Genomic DNA, 26,358 nt, shown 5'->3' on the forward strand with positions numbered 1-26,358 from the left:
GCCAATTGCCCCATGTTTTTCAAACCGCTGGAATTGATTTCAAAACCCATAGGCAGTTTCACCCAATTCACAGGACAATCCCACCACTGGTGGAGATTCTCTTATAAAGGTAGGGGTGGACGTTGGAACTGAAAATCAAAACCGAAACATGAACTAAATCAGACCGCACCAAACAGTTTTGAAACAGTTGCAGTTTTGAAATTGCACCGCAGTGTAGGAAAACGTTTTGGTTTCGGTTTTGACTTTTGAAAACTGCACCGAATCTCATACCACACTTCAAATTAAATGTCATTTTTAATTGGTTGTTTGGTAAAGTCCATACATTTAGTATGAACTCAACCACACTAGAATATCATCTTTCTATAGTCTTCGACAGTCTGCTCTGAGGCAGCTCTCGCCTCTTGATTTCAATTCTTATCACTCATCAATCTCTCTCTCTCTCTCTCTCTCTCTCTCTCTCTCTCAAAATTCATCTGATTCATCTATTTTGGCAATTGACCATTTCAACTTTATAATGTTGTTGCTGATAACGAGCATTTCGTATTTTGGAGATTGCATTTTATTAACTGTGATGTGTAAGTTTATGATCCAAAACCCATTGATGACATTAGTAGAATGCAGCAATGCAAGCTCTATAGAATTATTTTGTTATGGATGGCTGGATGTGAATTTTGAATGCAAAGTGCAAATTGTATAAAATAAAAGATGATAAGTATTTTCTTGTAGCAGCTTTGGATTATATTAAATGAACATCTTTGGTTCAAATTCTTGTACATCATAAATATCTTGCTATGGCTTCATCATTGAGTTAGCTTGAGACGTCATCTTCGGATGGGGCCATACGGTCAATTTAGTGTCGGCTAGCACATTACAACCTCGTAACTTGTGTTATTGAGGTCGGAGTGTGTCACTTATGCAACGTTAAATCTTGACATCACATAGATCAAATGATGATAAATGTGCTTAAGTTATAAATCTAATCAAATGGAGCTGCATTCCCTTCCCCAGACGGAGCCGAGTGCATCCACAGAAACCCAACTCCTCAAAGATCCCCAAATGCATCCCTTTCCAGACTTACCTAAGTCCACCCCACTTTATTCTTATCCCTTTCCCATCCCAGATAATTTTTTTACTTTCTCCATCCACTAATCTCTTGTTTGACTTCTGACTTTCACTCTCTTTCACTCCAATTTCTTCTATTCCATTGATTAATTTTTTTTTTTTTTTTTTTTACAATTTTTTTTATCAAGGTCCTCAGGTTTTAATAAACATCATTATTCAATAATAAAATGTTTACATATCAGCATAATTAAATTTTATCTCTAAAATATATTCATTTAGTGTTAAAAACGTTACATTCGATAAATTTATATTCATGGCTAAACTTTATATCAAATATTTATATTTTTAATTTGTGCCCAATTTTAATTTGCAACCTTTTTTTTTTTTTACTAATTTTCTTTTTAGTTTTAATTGGACCCATATATTAATTTATTTTTGTGCCCATATTTTTTAAAACTTCATTTGTACTCATTTTGTTTTTAATCTTATATTTGTACCCATAATTTACTTATAATGTACCCATTCTTCTTTATAAACTTACCACTTTGTTATATGTAAAATGTGCCAAATTTTTTTGTGAAATTTTATATTTAAAATGTACCAAGTTTTAACACTATGTGTCATATCCTAGACCGGGCTGGGACCACTTACCGGGCCCGCTCCACTACCGTAGCACAATATTGTCCGTTTTGGGCTTACCATTCCCTCACGGTTTTGTTTTTGGGAACTCACAAGCAACTTCCCAGTGGGTCACCCATCATGGGATTGCTCTAGCCCCCTTCTCACTTAACTTCGGAGTTCCTACGGAACCCGAAGCCAGTGAGCTCCCAAAAGGTCTCATGCTAGGTAGGGATGAGAATATACATTTAAGGATCACTCCCCTGGGCGATGTGGGATGTTACAATCCACCCCCCTTAGGGGTCTGATGTCCTCGTCGGCACACACGCGACCAGGGTTAGGCTCTGATACCAAATTGTCACATCCCAGACCGGGATGGGACCACTTCCCGGGCCCGCTCCACCACCGTAGCACGATATTGTCCGCTTTGGGCTTACCATTCCCTCACGGTTTTGTTTTTGGGAACTCACGAGCAACTTCCCAGTGGGTCACCCATCATGAGATTGCTCTAGCCCCCTTCTCGCTTAACTTCGGAGTTCCTACGGAACCCGAAGCCAGTGAACTCCCAAAAGGCCTCATGCTAGGTAGGGATGGGAATATACATTTAAGGATCACTCCCCTGAGCGATGTGGGATGTTACACTATGGATACATTCTTTTGCCATTTGTTATTTTGTATTTTTACATTGTTTTTATCCATTTATTCAATCAATTTTATTGAAATTTTTGTATTGCAGCTGTTTCTAATAGTAATAAATGAAGGATTCTAAATCTGAGATTTATATGCCATATATATATACACATGAATTATGCGATTATAAATATCATAAAATGTCAAATAATTAATGTCAAACATATAGAAATATTACAGATTAATAGTAATTTCATGAGGTGTACCAAGTTAAGGGACTTTGATAAAAATTTGAATACAATTAAGGTTTTAGACAAAGAGTGTCAGTGACTAGGGACTGGATCCAAGTCTCCCTTAATTCAATTTCCAATTCATATTTTGTTTTGTTTTAATATTCAATGTGTAGAATATTCATTGTCTTCTATCAAATATTTGAATTTATTAATATACATATTTGAATTTATTAATTTTGTTTAACTTGCTCCAATTATATCCTTATAATGTACCCAATTGAGAAAACATTAAAAAAAAAAACCCAATTGAGAAAACATTTTAAAAAAAAAAAAGGACACATAAGAAACATGTAAATACATAAGTGTACCAAAAATATTTTTAAAATTAATGAATTGATGTACCTAAATCATGGATGGAGCCAATGAAGGCTTACTAGGGGTAGATGCCCCTACTCAAGTAATTCGTTGGTTAAGCTGCATACTGCAATTATATATATCCATGTGTTATTTTTGAAGAAAATACATGTGCCTAATATCAAGCATACCATACTACTTCTACTCTATATCAAATATAATATGAGCAAAAGTGCTCTTGTTCTGTCATTCAAACCAAAAAACCCCTCATCCACCTGTCATGTATTAATATTTTTCTCATCAATTTGCCACTTTCAACTAGTACTAAATTTTTTATAACATTGCAATTGTGATACATCGTCATATGAAATCATCTCCAATATCATATTTGGTATAAGTCATACTGTAATAAGGTCTTCTTAGTTGTTTTTCAAGTTGCCCCCACTAGAAGAAATCTAGTTTCGCCCCTGACCTAAATGTGTGTACCGAAATATATTATAATGAATTAATGTACCTAAATGTTTGTACGAAAATTTTGTGCTAAATGATATTATATTGATGTACCTAATGTTTGTGCTACGAATTAATGTACCTATAACCCAGTATTCTGTTTTAAATATGTTATTGTTGGTGCTTTGTGTGACTTGCATAAACTTACATTTGTGAACCTGAAGTTCGTCGACTTTAGCTCAAAGATTTTAGGGTTCCAAAGGGTTAACTTTCCCATCAGCGTTCATCATAGCACCCGATCAATATCATATCCAATGTATATGACTTAGACTTGATAGTTGTTCGACTTGAATCTCAACCTGACATTTTTTTTTTTTTTTTTTAAGTAAAGGAATCTCAACATGACTGGCAAAGCAACAATTTGGGTTAAACAAAAGGGGCAAATCCGCACAGACAGCTTAAAAACCCATAAAGAGAGGAATGGAATAAAAACAAGGAAAAATCAAAAGACGTACCATATACCTTATCTCTCTATATTCCGTTGCTTATATAACCCCGAAGCACAATCGGCTGGTAAATGAAGCTGAACATAATATGTATACCTTTTTTTTTTTCTTTTCAAGTAAAACCGAGCGACAAGAAGTTGAAATTGGCAAAAAATGAAATCAGGAAACACAGGAAAGCAACGAAATTGATTTTTCACTTTTAGAAGTAAAGCAAAGTAGATTAAGCTGAAGAAGGTTGCTGTGATGAAGAAACCAAAACGAGACAAGTGTGTGTAATTAGAAGATGGAGCAAATAATGAGAAAGGGATGGGAAGAAAAGCTCTCTTAGCAGAAGAAGATGAGACAATGAATGCATGAGAGAGAGAACGTGCTAGGATAGAGAAGCCCAACGTTGTATGCAATTAAAAAAGAGTAAGGTAAGAAAATGGCTGTATTAGTTGACGTATTGAGAAATGTGACAACGAACGTGGTACGATAGAGAAGCCCAATGTAGTATGCAATTGAAAAAGACTAAATGAGGACTCATTCTGGCAGGCATTTCCGACTTCCTAGGTAAGAAAATGGATGTATTAGTTGGCGTATTGAGAAATGTGAGAGACAACGTAGGGTGAGATTTTTCAACCCATGAAACCCGGAAATCTGCATAAAAATTCTGATTCCATCTCTCAAACCATGAAAGGGTCATGGCTCCTAAGTTATAAAAACTCCATTAAAAACTTATCAACCAAATTCACTATCTCATAATCCACAAAATATACAATTATTCACGGTTCCAGAACATGTATCTAACATCCACAAATTTCCGATGGAAAAATTTTGAGGAAAAAAAAAAGGTGTAGGGAGAAACCCTTAGAAAAATTAATAACTTTGGAAAACAAAGGGAGACAAATTCAAATTGTAGATTTACCCCGGACTTCTGTCAGTTTCAAAATTCTTGGGTTTACAGATTCAAATCCTAGGTTTGCCCGGTATAGTTCGATGAATATTTGAAAATTGACAACCACGGTTACCGATTCATAGTGTGAGAGGATAGCTCAAAATTTTGAGAAGAGAGTAAGGCTTTTACAATGCTTCTGGCTTCATCGGGAATATGAAAGGGTGAAGAACAGCAAGTGGAGAGAAATATAATTTTAAATAGGGTTTTTGAACATTAGTCCTTGCAAAATATTAAAATTATATATATAAAAAAAACCTAATGCTAGATTACATATTCAATTTAATCCCTTGAAGTGTACTTTTATCAAAATTTACATTCAATTTTTGTTATTTAATGTGTATTTTTATTTAATCTCTCCACATTAAATTTTAATTTTATTAATATGCACATATTTAGTTTTTTTTTTTAATTATAAATGAATGTAAATGAGAAAATATTAAAAGAAATTTGTGATGCAAAAATATATAAATACAGAAGTGTACAGAAATGATTGTGCCGAGATATATAAAATTGACTTTTTTGTACAGAAATATTTGTACCTACATGATTGTACCGACATATATTATAATGAACCTAAATGTATGTACCGAAATGTATTATATTTAATTAATGTACCTAAATGTCAATACCGAAATGTATGTACCAAAATGTACGTATTGAAATGTCAATACCAAAATATATATACCAAAATGTATGTAACTAAATGTTTATGCCGAAATGTATGCACCAAAATGTACATACCTAAATGTATGTACCAAAATATAATATATTGAATTAATGTACCTAAAAGTCAATACTCAAATGTGTGTACCAAAATGTACATAACGGAATGCATTATATTGACCGAATGCATTATATTGAATCAATGTACCTATATGTTTGTACCGATGGATATATCGAAATATTCAAATGTATTAATGTACCTAAATGAAGAACATACAAAATTATTATCGGAATATATATTATAAAAAAATTAGTTGCCTAAATGTAGACATTATAATATATTATGATGAATGAAATAAAAATTAAATTTAAATGTAATTAATACATTAAAACAAAAATAAAAAGATAAATAAAACATCAAAATATAACTAATAAATGATATGATTAAATGTACTAGGGACTAAAATTAGATTTTAATCTTACACAAGAATATAGTCTAAAACTTATCTTTTTTAAGGATTAAAATGAAGTTTTCTAATTTTAAATTACTATTTTCTTAAGTTATATTAACAGTGGAACTGAAGGAGCACTAACAATTACAGTCAAATACACGTGCTGGGCAAGTCCGGCTGGACTCCCTTTTGGCGCAAGTCCCGCTAGCATTCTCCTTGATTTAAAGTCTACAAACTTCAACTTCACATACGTAAGTAATAAGGTGTATGTTACGTTAATTAACACTTAAATAATAATTCAATTATCAACAATCACATAATATAATTTATAAAATATGATTTAAATTAATAGTTTCTCTAACAATATGGTACCTTAACACACGGTGAATGTTCTTCATGAAGAAAACCTCACAATAAGACCGAAGCTTCCTAAATGGTTCTTTTTCCCAACTTTGCAATACTAAAACTTAGCACCTCAGTTTTAATATATCTCCAGAAATTGTTTACCAACAACAACAAGAAGAACAAGAAAGCCTTTTTCCATTAAGTGAGGTTGGTTGTATAAATCCTAGAACACCATTTCGCTCGGTTGAAATGAATCGAATGGAATATTTGTAACAAAAATAATTGATTTTTAAAATTGTTCAAATTTGGTAATTTAGTATGCTTTTTATGTGCAGTTCTAGTTTGGTTCTTATTTGAAATGAATTGAATCGAATTATATGCGCATTTCTGATTTAGTCCATTATTCTAACATATGCAATATTTATAATTCTTCACCACTTCAAATGCATCAATGTTTACAGAAATCACTCAAGCATTATTTCCCAAACACCAAAACCGAAAATATAGCGAATAAAGCTCCAAATACAAATCACACTATTACGACGAAACACACAAGTCAATACAAGCATAACATGTCGTGGAATATGATTCAGTGCCTTCTCAAATTGCACAGAGAATAGTTAGAGCAAGTAACGAGGAAAATCAGAGTGCCTTCCAGTCTGCTCTCCAGGCTAATATTTCTTCCTTGAAAAGGAAAAACAAAAAGGAAAAACAAAAGGAAGAGGAAAATAACGAACAAACACGCAATTGCACACAATCGGAAAACCTTAACACGCTAGGCAAAAGATGAGGATTCCTTTTTGGCAGAGAGTCCTGCAATTGTAACATCTACATTTGAATCTGCAATCATCAGCTGCTCCTGTAGAAATATATATTTCGTTGACGAAATAAACACATAAATTGTTCAGTATGAAATCTGATTGAACAACTATGAATAAGATGAATAAATCAGACTTCTAAATTTTACGGTTCAAGGTTCAGAAAAAGCTGAAAAATTGGAGAGTGAAATTAATAGTTGTTTAATTAGTGAATGAAGTACTTACAGTTTGATCACGATCATTCTCCTCTGTATCACTTAGCTATTTGTAGTCTTCCTGGTCTTGGATCACTTTGGAGTAACCCATCAGAAGAAATCTTTAAGTCGATCAGCTGGCAGTCCTCGACAAACAAAGTTTTGAAGGATGGGACTTTGAAAATGCAATTTCCCCTGCAAAAGCCTTGCAAACTTGGTAGACCAGAAAGCTTCAAACATTGCAAGCAACTGAAAGTAATCTCATTTTCTGGATCATCTTCCTTGCTCGCTACTATTTCTACCATTCTTTGACAGGACACAACTTCCAACCTCATGAGTTGCTGCAAATTCTTAGCCACGGAATAAGGTATTAAGTATTGCAGTCCGTGACAACTCTGTATGACCAAAAAGCTTAGATTCCGAAAGGGTATCAAAGTTGAAGCTAGATTCTCTAATCTGCCACATTTTTCCAAAAAGCTTAGTTTGGAAAAACAGGGCCCCCTGGTTGGGAGTTTTCCATTCCTAGATGAATCAGCTCCGGCATTTCGTTGAGCTGCAAAACTTTTACACGTGGGAGGGTCTCAACTTCATGTGTTTCCCCTCTACTACTTCCTTGGTGGTCGTGGACAAATAATTCTTTCCAAGGATCAGAGAGCACAACAAGCATTTCAATATTCTGTAAATTCTCAAAGAAAACATCTGACTTGGGATGTGAAGTAGCAAAACAAATTGTGTTTAATTTGCTCATCAACTCTGTCGGGAGTGGACCATACGGTTCATACCAAATCTCCATGTTCTTGTCCAATACCAACACTTCCAAGTTGAGGAATGACTTACCCTGAAATATAATCAACGATAAGAGCATGCTTTAAAATATTTTGAAAAACTGGACAACGCATAATAACTTTAATATTAAAAACATAATAAATGTATTTACTTTATGGTGCATGTTTAACTAGTATGTAAAAATTACATAAAATTTCGAATATCAAAAAAGTTGTGTACAAGTATGGTTACCTTCTCAATTAAAAAGAAAGGTTGTTCCGTTGGCATTGGGTGGCCCAACTTAAACTTGTCTTGATATGTTGAAAATTCAGCAGCAAAAATCTCCACACCACCACATTTAATGAACTTCAATATGTTGAGTGATGGCCAATTAGAAACATGCAGTCCTGGATAGAAACTCCGAAGTTGGGGCATATTATCAAATATCATAGTTGTTACTTTAGGGAACTCGAACTCCTCGTATGCCATTTGTGGTCCTTCTTCCTTCACAACAATTTCCTCCATTAAACCACAATTCTTAACCTTCAACTTGCTTAGCTGCTTAAGAGTTTTGGCCATTGAGACGGGAAAAACATTTTTCAAACTATCACATGAGTCTATCTCAACTGAGTTTAGATTTGGGCACTCAAAACCGTTCAACTGAGTGGTAGATGATGAGTCATATACCACTTGTAGGGACTGGCACTGCTTTATTTGTAATCTCTCTAGAGCATTCAATCTTCCCATGATACTTGGCCCAAAGATATTAATCAGACTGTGGCATCTACGAACATCCATAATTCTGAGCTTGCCAAAAGAATCTGAATGAAGTTGGTTGTGGAATATTGTCTTCAACTTAGGTAAGTCCCATATGCACAACATCTCCAGGCTAGGAAATCCTACCTGTCACATATTCATTTTAGAACTTGTGAACAAACCTTTTTTTCACAAGAGTGGATGCATGCATAAGTTGGAAATAAAAGCATAAAGAAAACAAGTGAACGTATAGTTCACCTTTTCATCAAAGAGCTCAGTATTTCTTTCTTCTTTGTTGGTTGTAATATTTTCACTCTTAGCATCAAAGATGAATGTCTCCAGTTTAGCACAATCGTCTAGGTCCAAATACACCAAAGAAGGAAATTTAATGTAACTTCTTGAGCTGAATCTAGCGAGGTTTGGAAGATGTTGTCGCACTAGACAGTTTAGCTTATCAAACATGTCATCTGTATTCTCCTCATTTCCCACTATCTCTTCCATGATTTGACAATTGGATATCTTGAGGATTTTGAGTTGTCTAAGACATTTAGCCATAGAACTTGAAAACAAGAATCTTAAACTATCACATTGATGCACAATCAAAGTTGTTAAGTTGGGCATCATAACCTGCATCGCACATAACAAAATTCATGTTGATATTAGGAAATTACAATTTACATTGTTGTTAGTCGTAAATATTCAAAATGTTTAGATATAAAGTAAATATCATATATTTAAAAAGTAAGCTACTATGCTACTAGACGGAATAAAGGGCCAATGTTATGTCAATTTAATTTCAAATTTAAACTATTTTATTTTCGACCAAAAAAAAAAAAAACAAACCTATTTTATTTAAATTGATACCAAAAGCACGTTATTGTGAAAGATCTTTAGTAACAGCGAGCGGTGAATTATCCTAATAATTAGAGATGGGTTCAAATTTTCTACAATTAAAATTAGTGTCTTTTTATGTCATTCAATACTATGGTTTGACGGTATTCCTCTTCACTTGGGAGTGAGAGGTTTTAGGTTGAATCTCGTAGATGACGAATTCGATACTAAATTAAATTGCCTATTGTATGGCTTAATCAAACTCTCTATCTTCTTAGTATCTAAATATCAACTAAAATATCAACTAAAAAAATATCAACTAAAAAAAAAACTCTCTTTTATGACACGTCTCAATACTTGACAGTGTCCATAGACTTAACCCTAACATAACTCTATCAACTCCCAATAAAATTAAATAAAAATAAAAGCAAAAGTTAAGAAAACGAAGCCGCTCGTCCTCTTCCTCTCTCTCTCACTTCCCGAAACACCACAGCAGCAATATCAATTGCATCTCCTTCACACTTTAAATCCATAAATCAAAACCCAAAAGCCTCGCCCTTCAATTTAATTGCTCCTTCGAACAATAGGGGACTACTAAATTTGGGAAGATTGAAGAATAAATCCCTTTTGGTGCAAAATTCGTTGAATTTACACCCTTGTCGGTCGAGAATGATCTCGACGTCACAATCGACGATCTCCTATTGCAAATCCTTGGGGTCCTTGCCGTTCACCGTGCAGCCCAGCGTATCGCAGGTTCCGAGAATCTCCTTCACCGTTCCCGCGAGCTCCTCCGGCCATGGATCTGTTCCTCATAACCTTGGCGATCTCGATGACGTCATCAAGGGAGATGCTGCCGCTGTGCTTTAAGAGGTGGTGGTCCGTGAGGGAATGGTGGCGTTGGGAAGGAAGGGGAATGGGAAAGGTACCCAGTACGCTGAGCTACGCTCTGCTGTTTTTATTTTTTTTCCTTTATTTTAATATCAAGTTGAATATCATGAGTTATCAAATCCTAAAAATAAAAAATAAAAATAAAAAACTGTGGGTTATCAAAATCTGATAACTTAATAAATCATTTAAATCGTTTTGACTTATTGAAAAAAACGAAAGAATTATATGGTCGAAATAGCAGAGAAAGTACCTTCTCATTATTGAAAAGTTTAGGTGGTCCACCAATTTCATCCTCCAACACGATTTCGTCGGCTTCTGTGTCAGTCGTTAATTTCTTGTCATTGGAAGAGAAACCAATAAGCTTTGATAGATTCCACAGTGTCAAAGATTTTAACTTTTGAAAGGGCTCATCTTCGAGTTGCCCATAACATACACTTTCCAACCTCACAAGATCTTCAAGACATAGAGATTCTAGGTTGGGGAAGGCATTCTGAGAGTAACTCCAATCGATGGAGTTAATGACATGTGTAACTTCGTTGTTGTTTTGGACATGGAGACACTTCAGTTGTTTCACAGCATCACTGTCAAATAGAAAGGAAATAATATTCCCACTCTCCTTCCCATCCAAGTACAATTGCTCACATCTCTTTACCAGCAACTTTATACCTCGGTCGAATTGATTTTTCCTGGTGAGCTTGAGTTTTAGCATGTTAGAGGAGGTTCCGTACGTGTTAGGATACTCCCAACAATTACCAATAAGTATGGTGTATCTTTCTAACTTATCGGAGAACAAGTTGGCCGGAAGAAGGTTAGCATCTGGAACATGTATGTCTAATGCAGTTAGTTCAGCCAAGTGCTTCAGCTCCGAAATAGTAGCATTACTGCCTCCGCTAGTGGGACCTTCACCCTCCCATCGCTTGAAGCTTTTTATTCCCACCCTCAAGTCTTCTAGTTTTGTCAAGCTTGATATAACGCCAGGCAAGATCAGAACAAGTTCAGAGCAACCGGTCAAATCCAATAATTGTAGCCGAGTCAATTGCCCTATTTCTTTGGGCAACTCTTTAATCTTGGACTTTAGGAGGCTAAGAATTTTCAAGTTTGTTAGCTGTCCAACAAGAGTTATGTCTACCAACTCGCACCGATCTAAACACAATGTCTGGAGATGCTTTAGGGATAGAAGAGACGGAGGTAGCGACGGAATACGGATTCCGCTGACATCCAACACTTTGAGTTCTTTCATCCCGTCAAAAAATTTGCTTGGGATTTCCTCGGTGTCGCCAATATCATCATTCTCCAAGACCAACAATTTTAATTCTGGGCATTCCCAAGGTACTTCAGGAAGTCTGGGGATTTTGCAAGATATTAAGGAGATCATAGTGTACTTCTTAAATAAATCCTCAGCAGGCCATTCTTTCACCTCATCTCCATATGCTTTTGAAAAGACCTTATTATCATCACATGCAACCCAGATAGCAACATCTCGAACAAGCTCGTGCATTCTAACAGTACTATCGTTGTAACTATCCAGCAATAGGCAAGAATTTTTTAGTTTTGCAGCCAGTGCATGCAATGAATTCCGTGCATCTTCCACTGTATCAACATTTTTTATCAAACCCAAACCCATACTATACTTGAACAAGTCACTGAGAGAAATACTACAGCTCCCCCCTGCAATAACTCCACATAGCAAGAATAATGGCCTAAGCTCATCACCTTTCAACCGATTGTAACTCCACTCTATAGCCAATTTTGCTTTTTCTGCTGGTCCGTCCTTGTCAAAGCTTTTGAAGTGCCTCAAGGCATCTTTCCATACCTCTAAACAACTATCTTCTCTTGAAGCCCTTGCAACTGTAACAACTAAAACCGGCAAACCTCCACATCTTCTTGCTAGTTGGGTTGCTACTTTCCGTATACGGTTGTCTTTAACCACGTCACCTGCCATCTTCTCAAACAACCTCCAAGTTTCTTCTTCACTTAAATTGCCAAGTTGGAAACACTTTTGCATGCCCATCCCAGAGAGAACTGTTTGATCTCCAGAGGTTAACAACAATAAATTACAAGTCGGCACGCCAACAAGTCCCACAGCCTCGAAGTCAATTATTCCCAAAACATCATCTAAAATGATAAGAGTCTTCCTATCTTTTATCTTGGCCCATAGGAGATTCGCCCTTGTTCCCATTTTCAGAGATTCATCAACGTCCTTATCAAACTTTTCAGCAATTTCTTTTTGAATTTCTTCGTTGTCTTTTTTTTCTTTGACATTTAGTATTATAACCACATCATCAAATAGCTTCTCTTTCACAGCTTCTCTGTAAACCTCTTTGGCAAGTGTTGTCTTCCCAACGCCCCGTAATCCGTACACACTAATCTTGTTGATATCAGGTTTTTTCAGTTCCGTAATGATTTCCTTCACCATTGAAGTCCTTGATTCGAAGGCCATGTACTCGTCGGAGGCTACGGCAGATATGTCTTCCACGGCAACATTGTAAGAAATACTGGGAAACTCTTTTTTATTTTCATGTTCTTCAATCTTTCTCACCAATTTAGTTGATTTTCTGCTGAGCTGATGATAGGATATCAGGTTAGGACATATATAGAGACACTTTGTCTTTGCACGGCCTTCATCATCCAATAATGCTTCTGCCTCTCGAGAGATCTCATCTGCTTCTGTCTGCCAGTTCCGGACATCAGCATCCACTTTTTGATTAACTTTTCTTTCGACGTCTTCAACCTCATGCTTCATCCTTTGTTTGACAGCATCAAATTTCTCCCATGCACTCTTTAGATCTTCAAGGTTGCATTTGTAGAAAATGATATAACCCACTTGGCGTGCAACTGGTCTAATTGTGTAGTCAATTATTGTAGGAATAATTGCAGTGAGTATCTCCATCGCCACGGCACCTTCAACTTACCAATTCGTCTGCTTCTCCGATCTGTTGAATATATACGAATCCAAAATAAATAAAAAATTCAAGATACGAGAAAGGAATCCTTTATTTTCAAAGCAGATGAAATTAAAAAAAAAAAAATATCAAACAATAGGTCATACCTTAGCTCATGATCAAGGCTATGCTTCAAGAAAAAACAGAGCAGTATGCAAATCTTGTGGTTTTTTTTTTTTGCTTTTGGAGAAATCTGCATAGTAAAAGCAAAAAGAAGGTTATTCCACACTTGCAAAGTAGAAGTCGAGACCATGAACAAGTTTTCACATACAATTATTATACTAAAAAAACTTGCTTGGCACGGAATTTAGCAACTGTTTTCAATTCTTAAAAACTATGAAAAACATATATAATCTGCTTTGAATTTCACTGAGACATTTTAACAAACACCGTATCTGCACACTCAAAGCCCCCCATATCTGAATTTCACGAAATATAGAACGATTGGTTCGTTGAAGACCACCAATTGAAGTTTGTACCACAAAGCTACTGATCTAGATGGTACGATGGAGTTGACCCCCGATTCTCAGGAGCTGAGCGAGTTAACTCTGCCAAGGCTCGACGAGTTCCAGAGGCTCATGACGAGCTCTAGTTTACAAAAGAAATCTGAGGCCATCAACTGCGAAATCCAGGCAGCCGTGAGCTCGAGCAACGCGAGGTTAGGAACAGAGATAACCTCGCTCTGAAAGGTCGAGCAGAGCTAGGGGGCTGCAGAGTGTCTGATTTTGTTCATCTTGAAGAGAATTCAATTTTTTATTTATTTACAAGTATGATAATGGCAGCCATTGTGATTGGTCCTAGACGAAGGGAGATGGAGGAAAAAGGGTGAAAAAGTTACAGGGAGGAAGAAAGGAGCTGTTTGGTTGTTTGTTTAAAAGGTGTTTGGTTGTGTGTTGAAAGAACCACATAAGCAAGTCCGCGTATTGGGTTCTCAAAGACAAATACAATTTTACATTTTTATAATTAGATAATGTATATGTTAGATTAATTTAATAATGATTTTTTTTATAAAGAAAATATTAAAACGTGATAGTATTTTGTTTGATAGTAATATCTTTGTAATGTATAAGATAATGGCAATGTTGGTGGAGATGGTGGTTATGACGAGAGTAGTGCTGCCATACCTCCATCAACCACCTCCCTCCCCTTTCTCCCGAAGTCATGGCTGCTCCACCCCCAAATTTCACAACCCATGACAGATCATATCCATCTTACTAATTAACCTTATGAAGGAAATTTCACTTAGAAGAAAAATCACGAAGGAGGTTGAAATTATTTGGGGAAATTTGGGCTTCTATATTGCCGTGAATTCCATGACGGAGAAGTCCGACGACGACGGAGTGCTGCCATGGCTTCCACGATAAAGAATATGAGGATTTTGGGGCAGGGTCGTCGACAGAGAAAGTTTGGAGGAGAAGTGGGTAGCACCGATGGAAGAGACAAGGTTATCGGAACTGTGGAGAAGACAAGGTTTCTAGTGCTGAAACCATGGCAGAAAGCGAGTAGTGAGGCTTGAAGAGCCAGGCGTTGAGAAAGAAAGGGGATGTTTGGATGTGAGGTTAATATTGTGTTTGGTTACACGTTTATAAATTAAAATTGTAACAAATGTTTTGTTCTCATTGGGCCACTTCATGTGGCTATTATTTTGGGTACTGACTATTCAGTACCCAAGTATTGTCCCAGAATGAGAACAGTGGATAATTAAAGAAGGGAACATTGCGGTAATTAGCCTCAAGCAGACCAAAGGTACAAGAGAAGACATTGTCAAATGAAAAAATTAATCAATGTGTGTTTAATGTCTAAAGTGGCGTGCAGATAATTGAAGAGTTTTTGTGTTTTTCTCTTCTAATGTTGTCGATAAATGAACTTTAAGCCATTTTCGGTTAGGGAAAAGGAAATGGAAACATAACAAGGAAAAGAAAAGGACAACTGATTTATTCAGGAGATGACAAGTTCGATGAACAGAGGTGCGGAAGAGCAAGAAAGGCTCAAGCTTTTCTCAACTTGTAAGCTTGATTTATGTTAGCATTGTGTCTTGAGGAAGCAAACTAGAATGAGATTCGGTACTGTAGTACATCAGACAAAGGACATTCTTGATTATGTGCATTCAAATATTTAGGGTCCTACAAAGACTCCCTAGACATTGGTTCCTGACCTTTGATGATTATTCTAGAAGGTCTTAGGTCTACACTATGAAGCACAAAAATGAGGTGTTGAGAATTTTTCTTAGGTTGGAAGAAAAAGGTTGAGAACCAGACTGAGGGGAAAATTAAGATTTTGAGATCAAATAATGGTGGAGAACAAATATCTGATCATTTCCTTAAAGTTTGCAAAAAGGAAGAGATTGTGAGGCATTTCAGTGTCAGGGGAACTCCACAGCCAAATGGAGTTACAGAAAGATTAAATCAAACCTTGCTTGAGAAGGTTAGATGTATGTTGTCTCAGTCAGGTTTGAGCAAGTCGTTTTGGGCAAAGATAGTTACTTATGCATGTCACATCATGGTGACCCTCAAGTGTTGTTCAGGGTAAAATACCAATGGAGCTATGGATTGGAAAACCATCCTCTAACTATGGTTATATTCGTATTTTTGGTTCACCTTTTCATGTAACTGAAAATAATTGATCCTAGAGCCAAAAAGAATATCTTTCTTGGTTTTAGTAATGGTGTCAAAGATTACAGGTTATGATGCCTATCCATGAAGAAACTTGTAATCAATAGAGATGTGACATTTGACAAAGAAAGTATGCTTAGAGACGCTGAGAAGAATGTGAAAGATGTCCAACAGGTGGAGCTTGAGAAAGTTGCCTCTAGTACTTCATATCCTATTCCGCTGATGTTAAAGCCACTACAAGTGAAGAAGTAGGAGGTCAAAAGGATGTTGAAGATGTTGAAGTTGAATGCTCTTTTCAAGATGAAGAGCAAGTTTCACCTCAAGAGTCTATTGCCAAGAACAAAGGAAGGAGAAATATTAACAAGCCAACTCGGTATAGTGATTATGTTGCTTTTGCTCTTCCCATTAGCACTGATGAGATTCCATCCAATTTTGAGGAAGCCATTGAAAGTGAAGAAAAGAAGAAGTGATGCAATGCCATGGGTGACAAGATGAATTCTCTCTTGAAAAACAAGACTTAGGAATTAGCTAAATTGCCCAAGGGTAAGAAAGTTATCAGTTGCAAATGAGTGTATGGCAAGAAGGAAGGTATTGATAAGAAAAGCAATGTGAGATCCAAAACAAGACTAATTGCTAAAGGGTATGCACAAAAGGAAGGGATTGACTACAATGAAATCTTTTCTCTGGTTGTGAAGCACTCTTCAATTCCTATTATGTTAGCTCTTGTTACACAATATGATCTTGAGCTTGTGCAACTTGATGTAAAGACGGCTTTCCTACATGGTGATTTGCATGAAGAGATCTATATGTTTTTAACTGGATGGGTACAAAGTGAAAGGAAGGAGAATTTGTTTTGCAAGTTGAAGAAATCACTTTATGGCTTGAAGCAGTCTCCAAGACAATGGTATTTGAGGTCAGATAAATTTAAGAGAGAACAAAATTATTCTAGAAGTCAATATGATCATTGTGTGTACTTCAAGAAGTTGCAAGAAGAGTCTTTCATTTGTTTGTTAATATATGTTGATAATATGTTGATTGCCTAAAAGAATGTCGAGGAGATTGAGAAATTGAAGAAGGTAATGAAGAATGAGTTCGAGATGAAGGATCTTGGTGAAGCGAAGAAGATCCTTGTCATGGAGATCACTAGAGATAGAGCAAAAAGTTTGGTGTGCTTGGATCAAAAGCAATACCTTGAGAAGTTGATTTTGAAATTTGGAGTTCATGATTCAACCACACCGGTTAGTACTCCTTTGGCTCCTCATTTTAAATTGAGTTCTTTACAATGTCCTAAAACTGATAAAGAGAAGCTACAAATGAAAAATATAGCATATGCAAATTTGGTTAGTAGTTTGATGTATGCAATGGTATGCTCTAGACAGGACATTGCTCATGCAGTTGGTATGGCGAATCGATATATGCATAATTTTGGTAAAAAGCATTGGCATGCAGCTAAGTGGATATTGAGGTATCTCTATGGTACTCGAGATGTTGGTTTATACTTTGAGAATGATTTATTGGCAACTTTGCAGTTGGTTATTTTGATTCTGATTATGCAGGTGACTTGGATATAAGAAAGTCTACTACATGCTATGTGTTTACTATTACTAAAGGGCAGTTTGTTGGAGGTCTATTGCAATCATCTATTGCCTTGTCTATTACAGAAGCTGAATATATGGTAGTTGCTGAAACTATATAGGAGGCCATTTGAATACATGGACATATTAGAGACTTGGGGGTTGATCAGAAGTAGGTGGAGGTGCATTGTGATAGTCAGAATGCCATTTATTTTGCTAAGTATCAGGTTTATCATGCGAAGACTAAGCACATAGATGTGCATTACAACTTTGGCTTGAAGTCGTTGGTAAAGGGAAGATCATTCTCCAGAAGATTCCAACTAAAGACAACCCCGCTGATATGTTAACGAATATTGTTGGTGTAGCCAGGTTTGTTCATTGTTTGAACTTGGCTCACATTCTGCCTATATAAAGATGGTGTTAAGCAATAAGAGTTTTGGAGCATTTGGCTCAGCATGAGTTATTCTCTTGCTAGCTTTCGGGAGTGGTTATGTGTTGATTGGTTTGACTCATCATGGCACTTTCAGAATTTGGTCAAGGTAGAGATTGTTGAATATGTAATAAAATTATTGTGGGCCTTTAGTTGTAAGCCAAACAACCCACTAAAAGGGCATTTTTTTATTGGGCCATGTGCTAGCCACGTGAGGTGGCCAGGGTTTTAATTAGCAACAACAGCTACCTTTTGAAATCAGCAAAAAAAAAAAAAAAAAAAAAAAAAGTGAGGAAAATTATGAGGAGCCGACAACACCATTATTGGAGAAGAAAAGAGAGCTACTCCCCTCTTCTGCTTTTTTTTTTTACTTTTTTTATTTTTTTTTTTTTTTGAGTCGAGCTATAACGTTAGTAAGTTAGATGTTAGATTAGCCGCCGGCAAAATTTGAACCCACGCCGTCATGTAAGGCGCAACACTTTTCCACCACTGTGGTAAATAGCCACTTGCAGCTGCTGCCCTCTTTGGTTAGCGATTATCCATCAAAGTAGTTGTTGTTGTAATAGCTTTGAGCTTTGTATAGAGAAGAAATTATTCACTATATTTCATTCTCTATTTGTTTCTTTGGTGTGTAATAGCTAATGGGTGTATTGGGGTTTTGGGTTGTGAGATTGTCAAACAGTTTATAAACACTCTTATTTGATTGATAGTAGATTATTGGTGAGCTCCTACTGCTGCAATGATGTACTCTAGTTACATTGACTGTTGAGGAAACTCGTTAAATCTTGATGTCTTTTCTATTTTTATTCTTGCATTTCATTTGATATATTTCCTGTGAGTTGGCTTGAGTTGGTTTCCAATTAGTTTGGTGCTATCCTAGCACAACCCAAAGATTATCAAGACTCTAAAAACTCCATTTCAGATCCCCAATAAGCTTCTGGTTTTCAGTTCCCACAATCCAATTTGGACTCAAATTCTCAACGAAACCCTCCAAATTCCACAAACTTTGGTTTTAAAATTTGCCTCCTCTATTTCACACTTTCATCAAACAAAAGTGTTAAAATTTCAATCTCCTTTGGTCTTAAATTAGACTTCACAGTCCGATTTCTGAAGAGGGAGAAGGATGAGACTTTGGGGCTCCGTCGATTCCACATCCCAATGTTTTAATTTTTAATTTTTATTTTGCATTAGCCAAAAAAAAAAAAAATCTGCACAATCATCATCCATGTAGGCCACAACAACAAGTCACTACACAGTCATCGTCCACGTAGGTACCACATTACGCTTTAATGAAGGTTTGGACAGCCAGATTAACGAAAATATGAAAATGTCACAAAATTCGGACTTTAGGTACAAGACTAAGATGAAAAAACTTATGTATGAGAGTTTGAAAACCACGATACTTCAAGGTAGTAGAGTGAGAATTACCCTTCTCTAAATGATATTTGGAAAATAGTATTGCAAACGAAAAATACATGAGGCTCAAAAGATAAATACAATTTTGCGTTTTTTGAGTTAAGCGATAGCGTTAGTAAGTTAACCATCAAGAATTAAACTCAGGCCGTCATGCAAGGGCACAACACCTTTCCACCACTGTGGTAAAGGGCCACTTGCAATTTTGCATTTTTATAATTACATAATGCATGAATTAGTTTAATTTTATAATAAATTTTTAATAAAATATTGCAAACGTGTCTAGTATTCATATATACTAGATAAAAGTACAATTTAAAAAAGAATTGGAATTTGGTTAAGAAAAAAGAATTGAAATTAAAATTAAAAAGGGGGAAAGTAGGGAGTTGGAGAGAAAAAGTGTAGGAGTAAAACTATGTATATTAGCAAGTGACCTTTTACCACAATGGTGGAAAGGTGTTGATTGTTGAGTCCTTGTATGACAGCGTAAGTTCAAATCCCGTCGGTGGCTAATATAACAAAATCTATCGTTTGACCAAAAAAAACAAAAACTTCGGTTATTTGTGGTGAGGAAAAAAAAAAACTTGTTTGTGTGAATTACTTTAATGCCTCTATATATTTTTTTCTAATCTAATATTAATTATGTACACTAGGGTATACTAGTAATTTTATTAATTTTTGGTTGGCAAGCAAAGTTCTATTAATATGTAGCTTAGAGACATATATAATGAAAAGTACTGATTTTGTCTTTGGTAGTAATGTTTTTGTAATGTATAAGATAGCAGCAGTATTGGTGGACACGGTGGTTGCAGCAAGAGTTTGAAGTGCAAACAAAATTTTCAAAAGAAAAAAACATTTCCCAAATGAAATTAAATTTTTGGACAATTTAATTTTTGAAGTGCAAATGACAATTTTTTAAACGAAATTATACAAGGAAATAAAGTACATACCGGAGCTCCTAATCGACTGCAACTCCTTTCGTTTTGTTTATGCTTTCTAATAAGCTTTCATTTGGAGACAACTGCATAGCAAAAGCGAAAGGAATGTCAAATTATTTTGAGATCATCAATGTACGTACGATTTACAAGTCCATCGCAATTTTCCTAATAGTACAGATGAACTTTTGATTGATTTTAAGAGAAATAATAATTAAATTATATGACGCATCATGTGAAAGGAGGAAGATTCTCTGCCCTTCCACTTTCCGTACTCTTCTGTTTTGTGTGGTTACGATTAAGTAATATAAAATGTTGACGTGGTTTAACCGTGACCACACAAATAAAAGAGCACAAGAGGACACGAGAAGTGGGAGGGTAGAGAATCTGCCTCCACAAAAGGGTATGATTAATGTCTATAAAAGCAGAATTCATTCTTCTAGACAAATAATTGGACGTGGAATTTATTTCTCTTCCTCCCATTGGAGAGATTTTTCAATGTAACCAGTACATGGATGGTACATCACATATTACTATACAAATGATGAGATATGTGTGTTAAAAATTTAATAACTTAAAAAATACAATTTCCCACTACTTATGTAAAAACTACCACTCGTTTTCCGATCACAATAAAAAATTTCTCCTGTCTTTGAAGTGCTATTTCTCCTTTCACACACAGTACCACATAATAATTAATAGTCTAACAATATTAGAGTTTGATTATGTACATCTGGAGCGCCAATTATCGTACTCTTCTTCGAGCTATAACGAACACTTTCTCTACAGAACAGGCCAAAACAATCAAAAAAAAAAAAAAAAAAAAAAACAAATAGAAGAAAAGAGATTGGAAAAAGGGTACAGGAACCAAAGAAGGAAAAAAAAAACCCAAATTGCAAAGAAACTGATTGCCTTTTTCATACAGAAGTAGGGATTTCCTTTTTCAAAACCGGAATATTAGATGAATGAGCCAACCAAGACCTGGTTTGGTACTGAGGTGATTTTGAAAAAAGCTGCTATAAAAAAAACTGGGAGCTGTTTTTGTGTTTGGTAAACACTCAGCTTCAGCTTTTTTTCACAGTTTTGGATGAAAAAAGCCAAAAACAAGAAGCTGCAAAACCCAGCTTCGAAAAACCGATTTTTTTTCACATCTGTTTTACATAAAAATTTACCAAACACTCTAATACTGTTTTTTTTTTTCAAAAGCACTTTTACAAAAAAGTTTACCAAACACTCTGCTGCTTTATTTCACAGCTGCTTATTCTCACAGCACACCAGAAGCAACTTTTTTTCAAAACACAGCAATACCAAACCAGCCCCAAGTCTTCAATAAGCGATGAGGAATATTTCCAAAAATTTTCATTTAGATTTCGCAAAGAGGAGAGAGCAGCATGAGAAGGAGAGCAAAGGAATATTTCTAATTAAAATTATCAAGTGACCAATAGAACACTTTCCATGAATATTATATGGAAAATCTAAAGACGCGCCAACCCTTGAATTAACAGTTAACACAGAATGAAATCAAAGAAGGAAACGGAAGGACAATCCTTATTTTCTTCTTAAGCTTGAGCAAGTAAGAACAAGCTGCAAGTAAACAAGTAAGAACGGTGGCGGGTGCGTAACTCTTTATATTCTTCTAACAAGCTGCAATTAAAATCGGAGAACATAAAAACGAAAGTGTGAAAAGAATTATGGAGTGGGAATACAGGAAATCTGAAGGCGTTAGTAACCTTTCATGTTCTTGGAATAACAGTTGAAAACATCAGACGAACACATGCAGGCAGAAGAAGCTGTTATCTTTCTTTGCGGTAGCTTCAAGCCTGACTTGCAAATGTCAAGTCAAGCAATGGTCTAAATAGTCCATTTGTTTAAGTCAAGCAAATTAGAAAGCAATGCGCTCAATAATTGAAGGAAAATACTAGTGGCGCAACGCGCGTCCAATTTTGTAAAAGGCAAAGACTATTTTTGGAATTTCATACGAATAGAGGAATGTACTGATTTAGTAACTGAATTATTATCAAAGTAAATTTTAGGTCCTTAAACTATGTTTTTAGAAAAATTAGTCCTTAAACTAATTAAAATTTGCTAATTACATCCTAATATTATGTGGAAAACTAATGAAAATGACTTCAAATCTTTACATTTTAATAAAAAAAATTATATACTAATTTAATTTAATAATAAGGACAAAAATAAAATAAAAATAAAAATAAAACATAAAAAATACCACTTGCGCTGGGCGCGCGTACCCCCCACACCCCCCGCCCCTTTTCCACTCTTTTTTTCTCTTGTTGCCAGCTATCATTAAGAGATTTCTTTTTTCTTTTTCTTTTTTGGCTTAGAATAAGAGAAAGACTTCAAATTGAATTACATTTCTCAGTTTTATCTTTGTGGTGTTGTTTCCCAATAGTAGTCAAGGTGACGAGAGATTTTTCAATGTGCCCAGAAATCGAGTGGTACACCACGTGTCTATATACAAGTGATGAGATTCTTGTGTTAAAAAAATTAATAACATAAAAAATAAAATTTCCCACCACTTACATAATAACACGTGATGTACCACTTGTGTTATGGGCATAAGGAAAAATTTCTCACAGATGACATCCAAGCTAAAGAATTTGGATGGACAACTACATGTAATTATTGTAGGTATGTAAAAAATGTGAGGGAATTTTAATTTGGTAGTTAAAACATATTTTTAAATATAATTACTGAGGACATAATCTTCTCAAGGTTTTAATCTAAATGATCACTTCTGGGTTCATTGTTTTGGGCGCAATGAGTAGGGTATAAGTTTCAAACCTTAAGAAACTGAACTAAGAATTATACAGTATTTATAAAACTTGACCCATATGTAGACATTATTTATGAAACTGAACTAATAAGTAGACACTATTTATGAAACGAAACTAAGAATTAGGCACTATTTCTAAAACTAAACCAATAGGTGAAAACATTTATGAAAGTGGATTATACACTATTTATGAAACTGGACAAAAAACTAGACACTATTTATGAAATATGACCAAGAACTAGGCATTATTCATGAAAGTGGACCAATAACTAGACACTGTTTATGAAACCCAACCAAGAAAGAGAAACTATTTATGAAACTGTATCAATTACTATATTCTATTTATGAAACTGGACCCAATAACTGGGCACTATTTATAAAACATGACTAGGAACTAGGCATTATTTATGAAACTAGACCAATAAATAGTGTAGTACCGTTCAATTTTATAAATAATGTTCAGTTTCATAAACAGTGTATGTGATGGACGCACGGGTCTTGCACGTCAGTTTTTTTTTTTAAATAAATTTTTTGAATTAAAATTATGTCATTTTCATTAAAATTTAAGTTATTTTGTCATCTTTATTAAAATTTAAGGGTTTTTCATTACTATTTAATTCTTTTTTATCAAATAAAGTTATAGCATGATTTTTTGTTAAAATAAACTTAGATCAAGCCCTTTTCTTGAAAGCTCCCAATATTATATGCGAAGCTATTCTATTCAATTTTTCGTCAATTTAAGTTACGTAACTTGCATGTGATACACTTGGTCAAATTTTGTCAATTCATTTTATTTTACCCAAAAAATAATTTAAGGATCCAATTTTTGCTCAAGTGATAATTCAGGAACTGAGTCGACAATTCACCCTAATGAAAATAAAACTCGAGTATAATTCAAATAACATTGCTACTAGTTTTTACCAATATTTGTCTAAATTTAGACTACTGGAAATATTTGCACTAGTTCCTCGATAGAAATTAAAGATTTGTTGGAGGTTTCTCGACTAATTGGGTATTTTATCCACTAATTGAAGCTTTTCTCTAAAAGGTAAAATTTTTGCTCACTATCCTCAAGTGATGATGATGCTCATCATATTTTCTATAGCATTGTATGTGTTTAATTTTGAAATATGTATAGTAGATATACATAAACCTCAAAATTTTAAATTCATTCAACACTGATAAATAGAATAATGAATATTACCACAACTTAAAGATGACGAGAAAAAATGCACTTGTTTCTTTAATATGGCGTCAACTTAAAGATGAAGAGCAAAAATGCACTTGTTTCTCTAATATGGCGTGGAAGAAGAAACTTGACTGTTAAGTGCACTTGTGCTGTAACTCAATTAGTGGAGAACCACACCTTTATCTCCGGCCTTATAAATTAATGTGGGGCCATTGACCCCATTGGTTTAAGTAGATTTATGTGGAATCTAATATTCTTGAATAATTGTAGCTGTTGGGATCAAATTTCAATGGTCCGAATGCATTGCTTAGTGAGCTCAAATCTATTTGAATCCGGAGGGGATTCAGTTCCTTCTTGAAGGACACTTTCAAAAATTTTGAAATGTTGTGACGTTTAAGAGGGATTTACATTACACGTCCTTGAAGGTGACATAAAAAAATAAGACCTCTCACCAAACTTTATAACTTTTGGGTTCTAGCTTTTTCGAATCATGTAATTTTAAATTCTTGTCTTAATCTCATTTGCTAAAGAGATTAAAACTTTGAAATTCATGTTTTGTTCTTTCTTGCAATTGAATTTGCAGGACACATATTAAATACTTGTCCAACAAGTCTCTGATGTGATGATAGGTCATCAGTGCAACTCTCATCATTTTTTAGATGGGACAAGTTTTGTTCCATGAGAAATGACGTTGGTTTAGCACCAAGAAACCGTGCATCCTATAGGATCTACAATGTGTATTTCGTTTGTGAAAGAACATTTCTCCTGATCTTGCCACCGCAATAATGCCAAAATCGAAAAGGTCCAAGCAGTCATACACAAACATAATATAACCAAGGCTTGAATTGAGCCAACAGAAACCACACTACCAAGGCTTCTCCCTTGAGGCGGAAGCTTGCAAGGTTAAATCCGATAAGCGGTTGCGGACGATTATAATGGTGCCCATCTTGTTCTTGGAATTATGACTAATAGTCATAGCACGACTTCAAGTAGCATATTTGTCTCCATCCAAGAATTTGGACGCACATAAGATCTCTTACTTACGAGTGAAAAAGAATACTAATAGACCGTAGTACTAAGTAGCTGTAAAGACTATTTTTACAATTTCATTATAACAAAAAGAGTAATATCCCGATTTTGCAACTAATTGTTATCAGAGTGAAAATTAAGTTTTAAAATTATTTTTTCAGAAAAGTCAATCCTTAAACTTATTAAAACTTATCAATTACATTTCTAATACTAGATGCAAAACCATTTTGTTTAATTTGTTGTCAATTTAAGTTACGTAACTTTCATGTGATACACTTGATCAATTTTTCGTCAATTCATCTTATTTTATCTAAAAAAATAATTGAAGGATCTAATTCTTACTCAAATGTTAATTTAGGAATGAAGTAGACAATTCATATTAACGAAAATGAAACTCAAAATATAATTCAAAGACCATTACTATAGTTAAGCCTTTATAATTTTTACCAATATTTGTCTAAATTTAGAGTGGAAATTTATGCACTGGTTCCTCGATCGAAATTAAAGCTAGGTTGGAGGTTTCTCGGCTAATTTGAGTATTTGATCCACTAATTGAAGCTTTTCTCTAATATGGCGTGGAAGAAGAAAGTTGACTGTTATGTCCACTAGTGCTGTCTAACTCAACGAGTGGAGAACCACTTTGCACAAAGTTAAGGAGAATCAGACCTTTATCTCCAGCTTTATAAATTAAATGTCGGCTGTTAGTGATTCACTGACTCATATGGGGCCATTAACCCCGTTGACCCTTCTGTGATCACACACGGTAGCGTCACTGAAACACTCTAAATTGAATCACTATAATACCCCGGAATTCAATGTAAGGTCTTTATAGGCTTGACAATTTCTGACATGATAAGTTAATCGAACATGATAAGATATTAAATTTATAGGTTATCAAATTGACCCGATAATGAATTGGGTTGTTATCGGATAACCTG

The 26,358-nt window shown here is 34.9% G+C and overlaps 1 protein-coding gene and 1 long non-coding RNA gene across 2 annotated transcripts in view; one reads left to right on the forward strand and one right to left on the reverse strand.

The window, feature by feature from the left end:
• LOC148694495 (uncharacterized) overlaps positions 1-17,172 on the forward strand; it is a 142,942-nt gene extending 125,770 nt beyond the window's left edge. The window contains exon 4 of the long non-coding RNA XR_015966344.1: positions 16,436-17,172. This is a non-coding gene — a long non-coding RNA (uncharacterized LOC148694495). The remainder of the gene's footprint in view (positions 1-16,435) is intronic.
• On the reverse strand, positions 6,726-22,252 carry LOC148694498 (disease resistance protein At4g27190-like). Its single transcript, XM_088699679.1, has 8 exons — positions 22,139-22,252; positions 20,424-20,494; positions 13,552-13,637; positions 10,753-13,435; positions 9,042-9,410; positions 8,280-8,930; positions 7,294-8,100; positions 6,726-7,109 (listed from the first exon to the last, which is right to left on the reverse strand). Exons 4-7 carry the CDS (start codon positions 13,390-13,392, stop codon positions 7,741-7,743), a joined length of 4,020 nt encoding a protein of 1,339 aa, XP_088555805.1. The 5' UTR covers positions 13,393-13,435; positions 13,552-13,637; positions 20,424-20,494; positions 22,139-22,252; the 3' UTR covers positions 6,726-7,109; positions 7,294-7,740.
• Positions 22,253-26,358: the final 4,106 nt, after the last annotated feature.

This window comes from Pyrus communis, chromosome 9 (genome assembly GCF_041283825.1).
Source record: "Pyrus communis isolate YQ-2024b chromosome 9, ASM4128382v1, whole genome shotgun sequence".
Classification (NCBI taxonomy): Eukaryota; Viridiplantae; Streptophyta; class Magnoliopsida; order Rosales; family Rosaceae; genus Pyrus; species Pyrus communis.

What these genes read in the sequence shown, in the direction of transcription:
- LOC148694498 (XM_088699679.1), bottom strand. Translation starts at nt 13,392, where the DNA reads ATGGAGATACTCACTGCAATTATTCCTACAATAATTGACTACACAATT. An exon ending in AACTTTTCAATAATGAGAAG is followed by an intron (nt 9,411 to 10,752) that starts GTACTTTCTCTG and finishes TGTGCGATGCAG; the next exon opens with GTTATGATGCCCAACTTAAC. An exon ending in CTTTCTTTTTAATTGAGAAG is followed by an intron (nt 8,101 to 8,279) that starts GTAACCATACTT and finishes ATTATATTTCAG; the next exon opens with GGTAAGTCATTCCTCAACTT.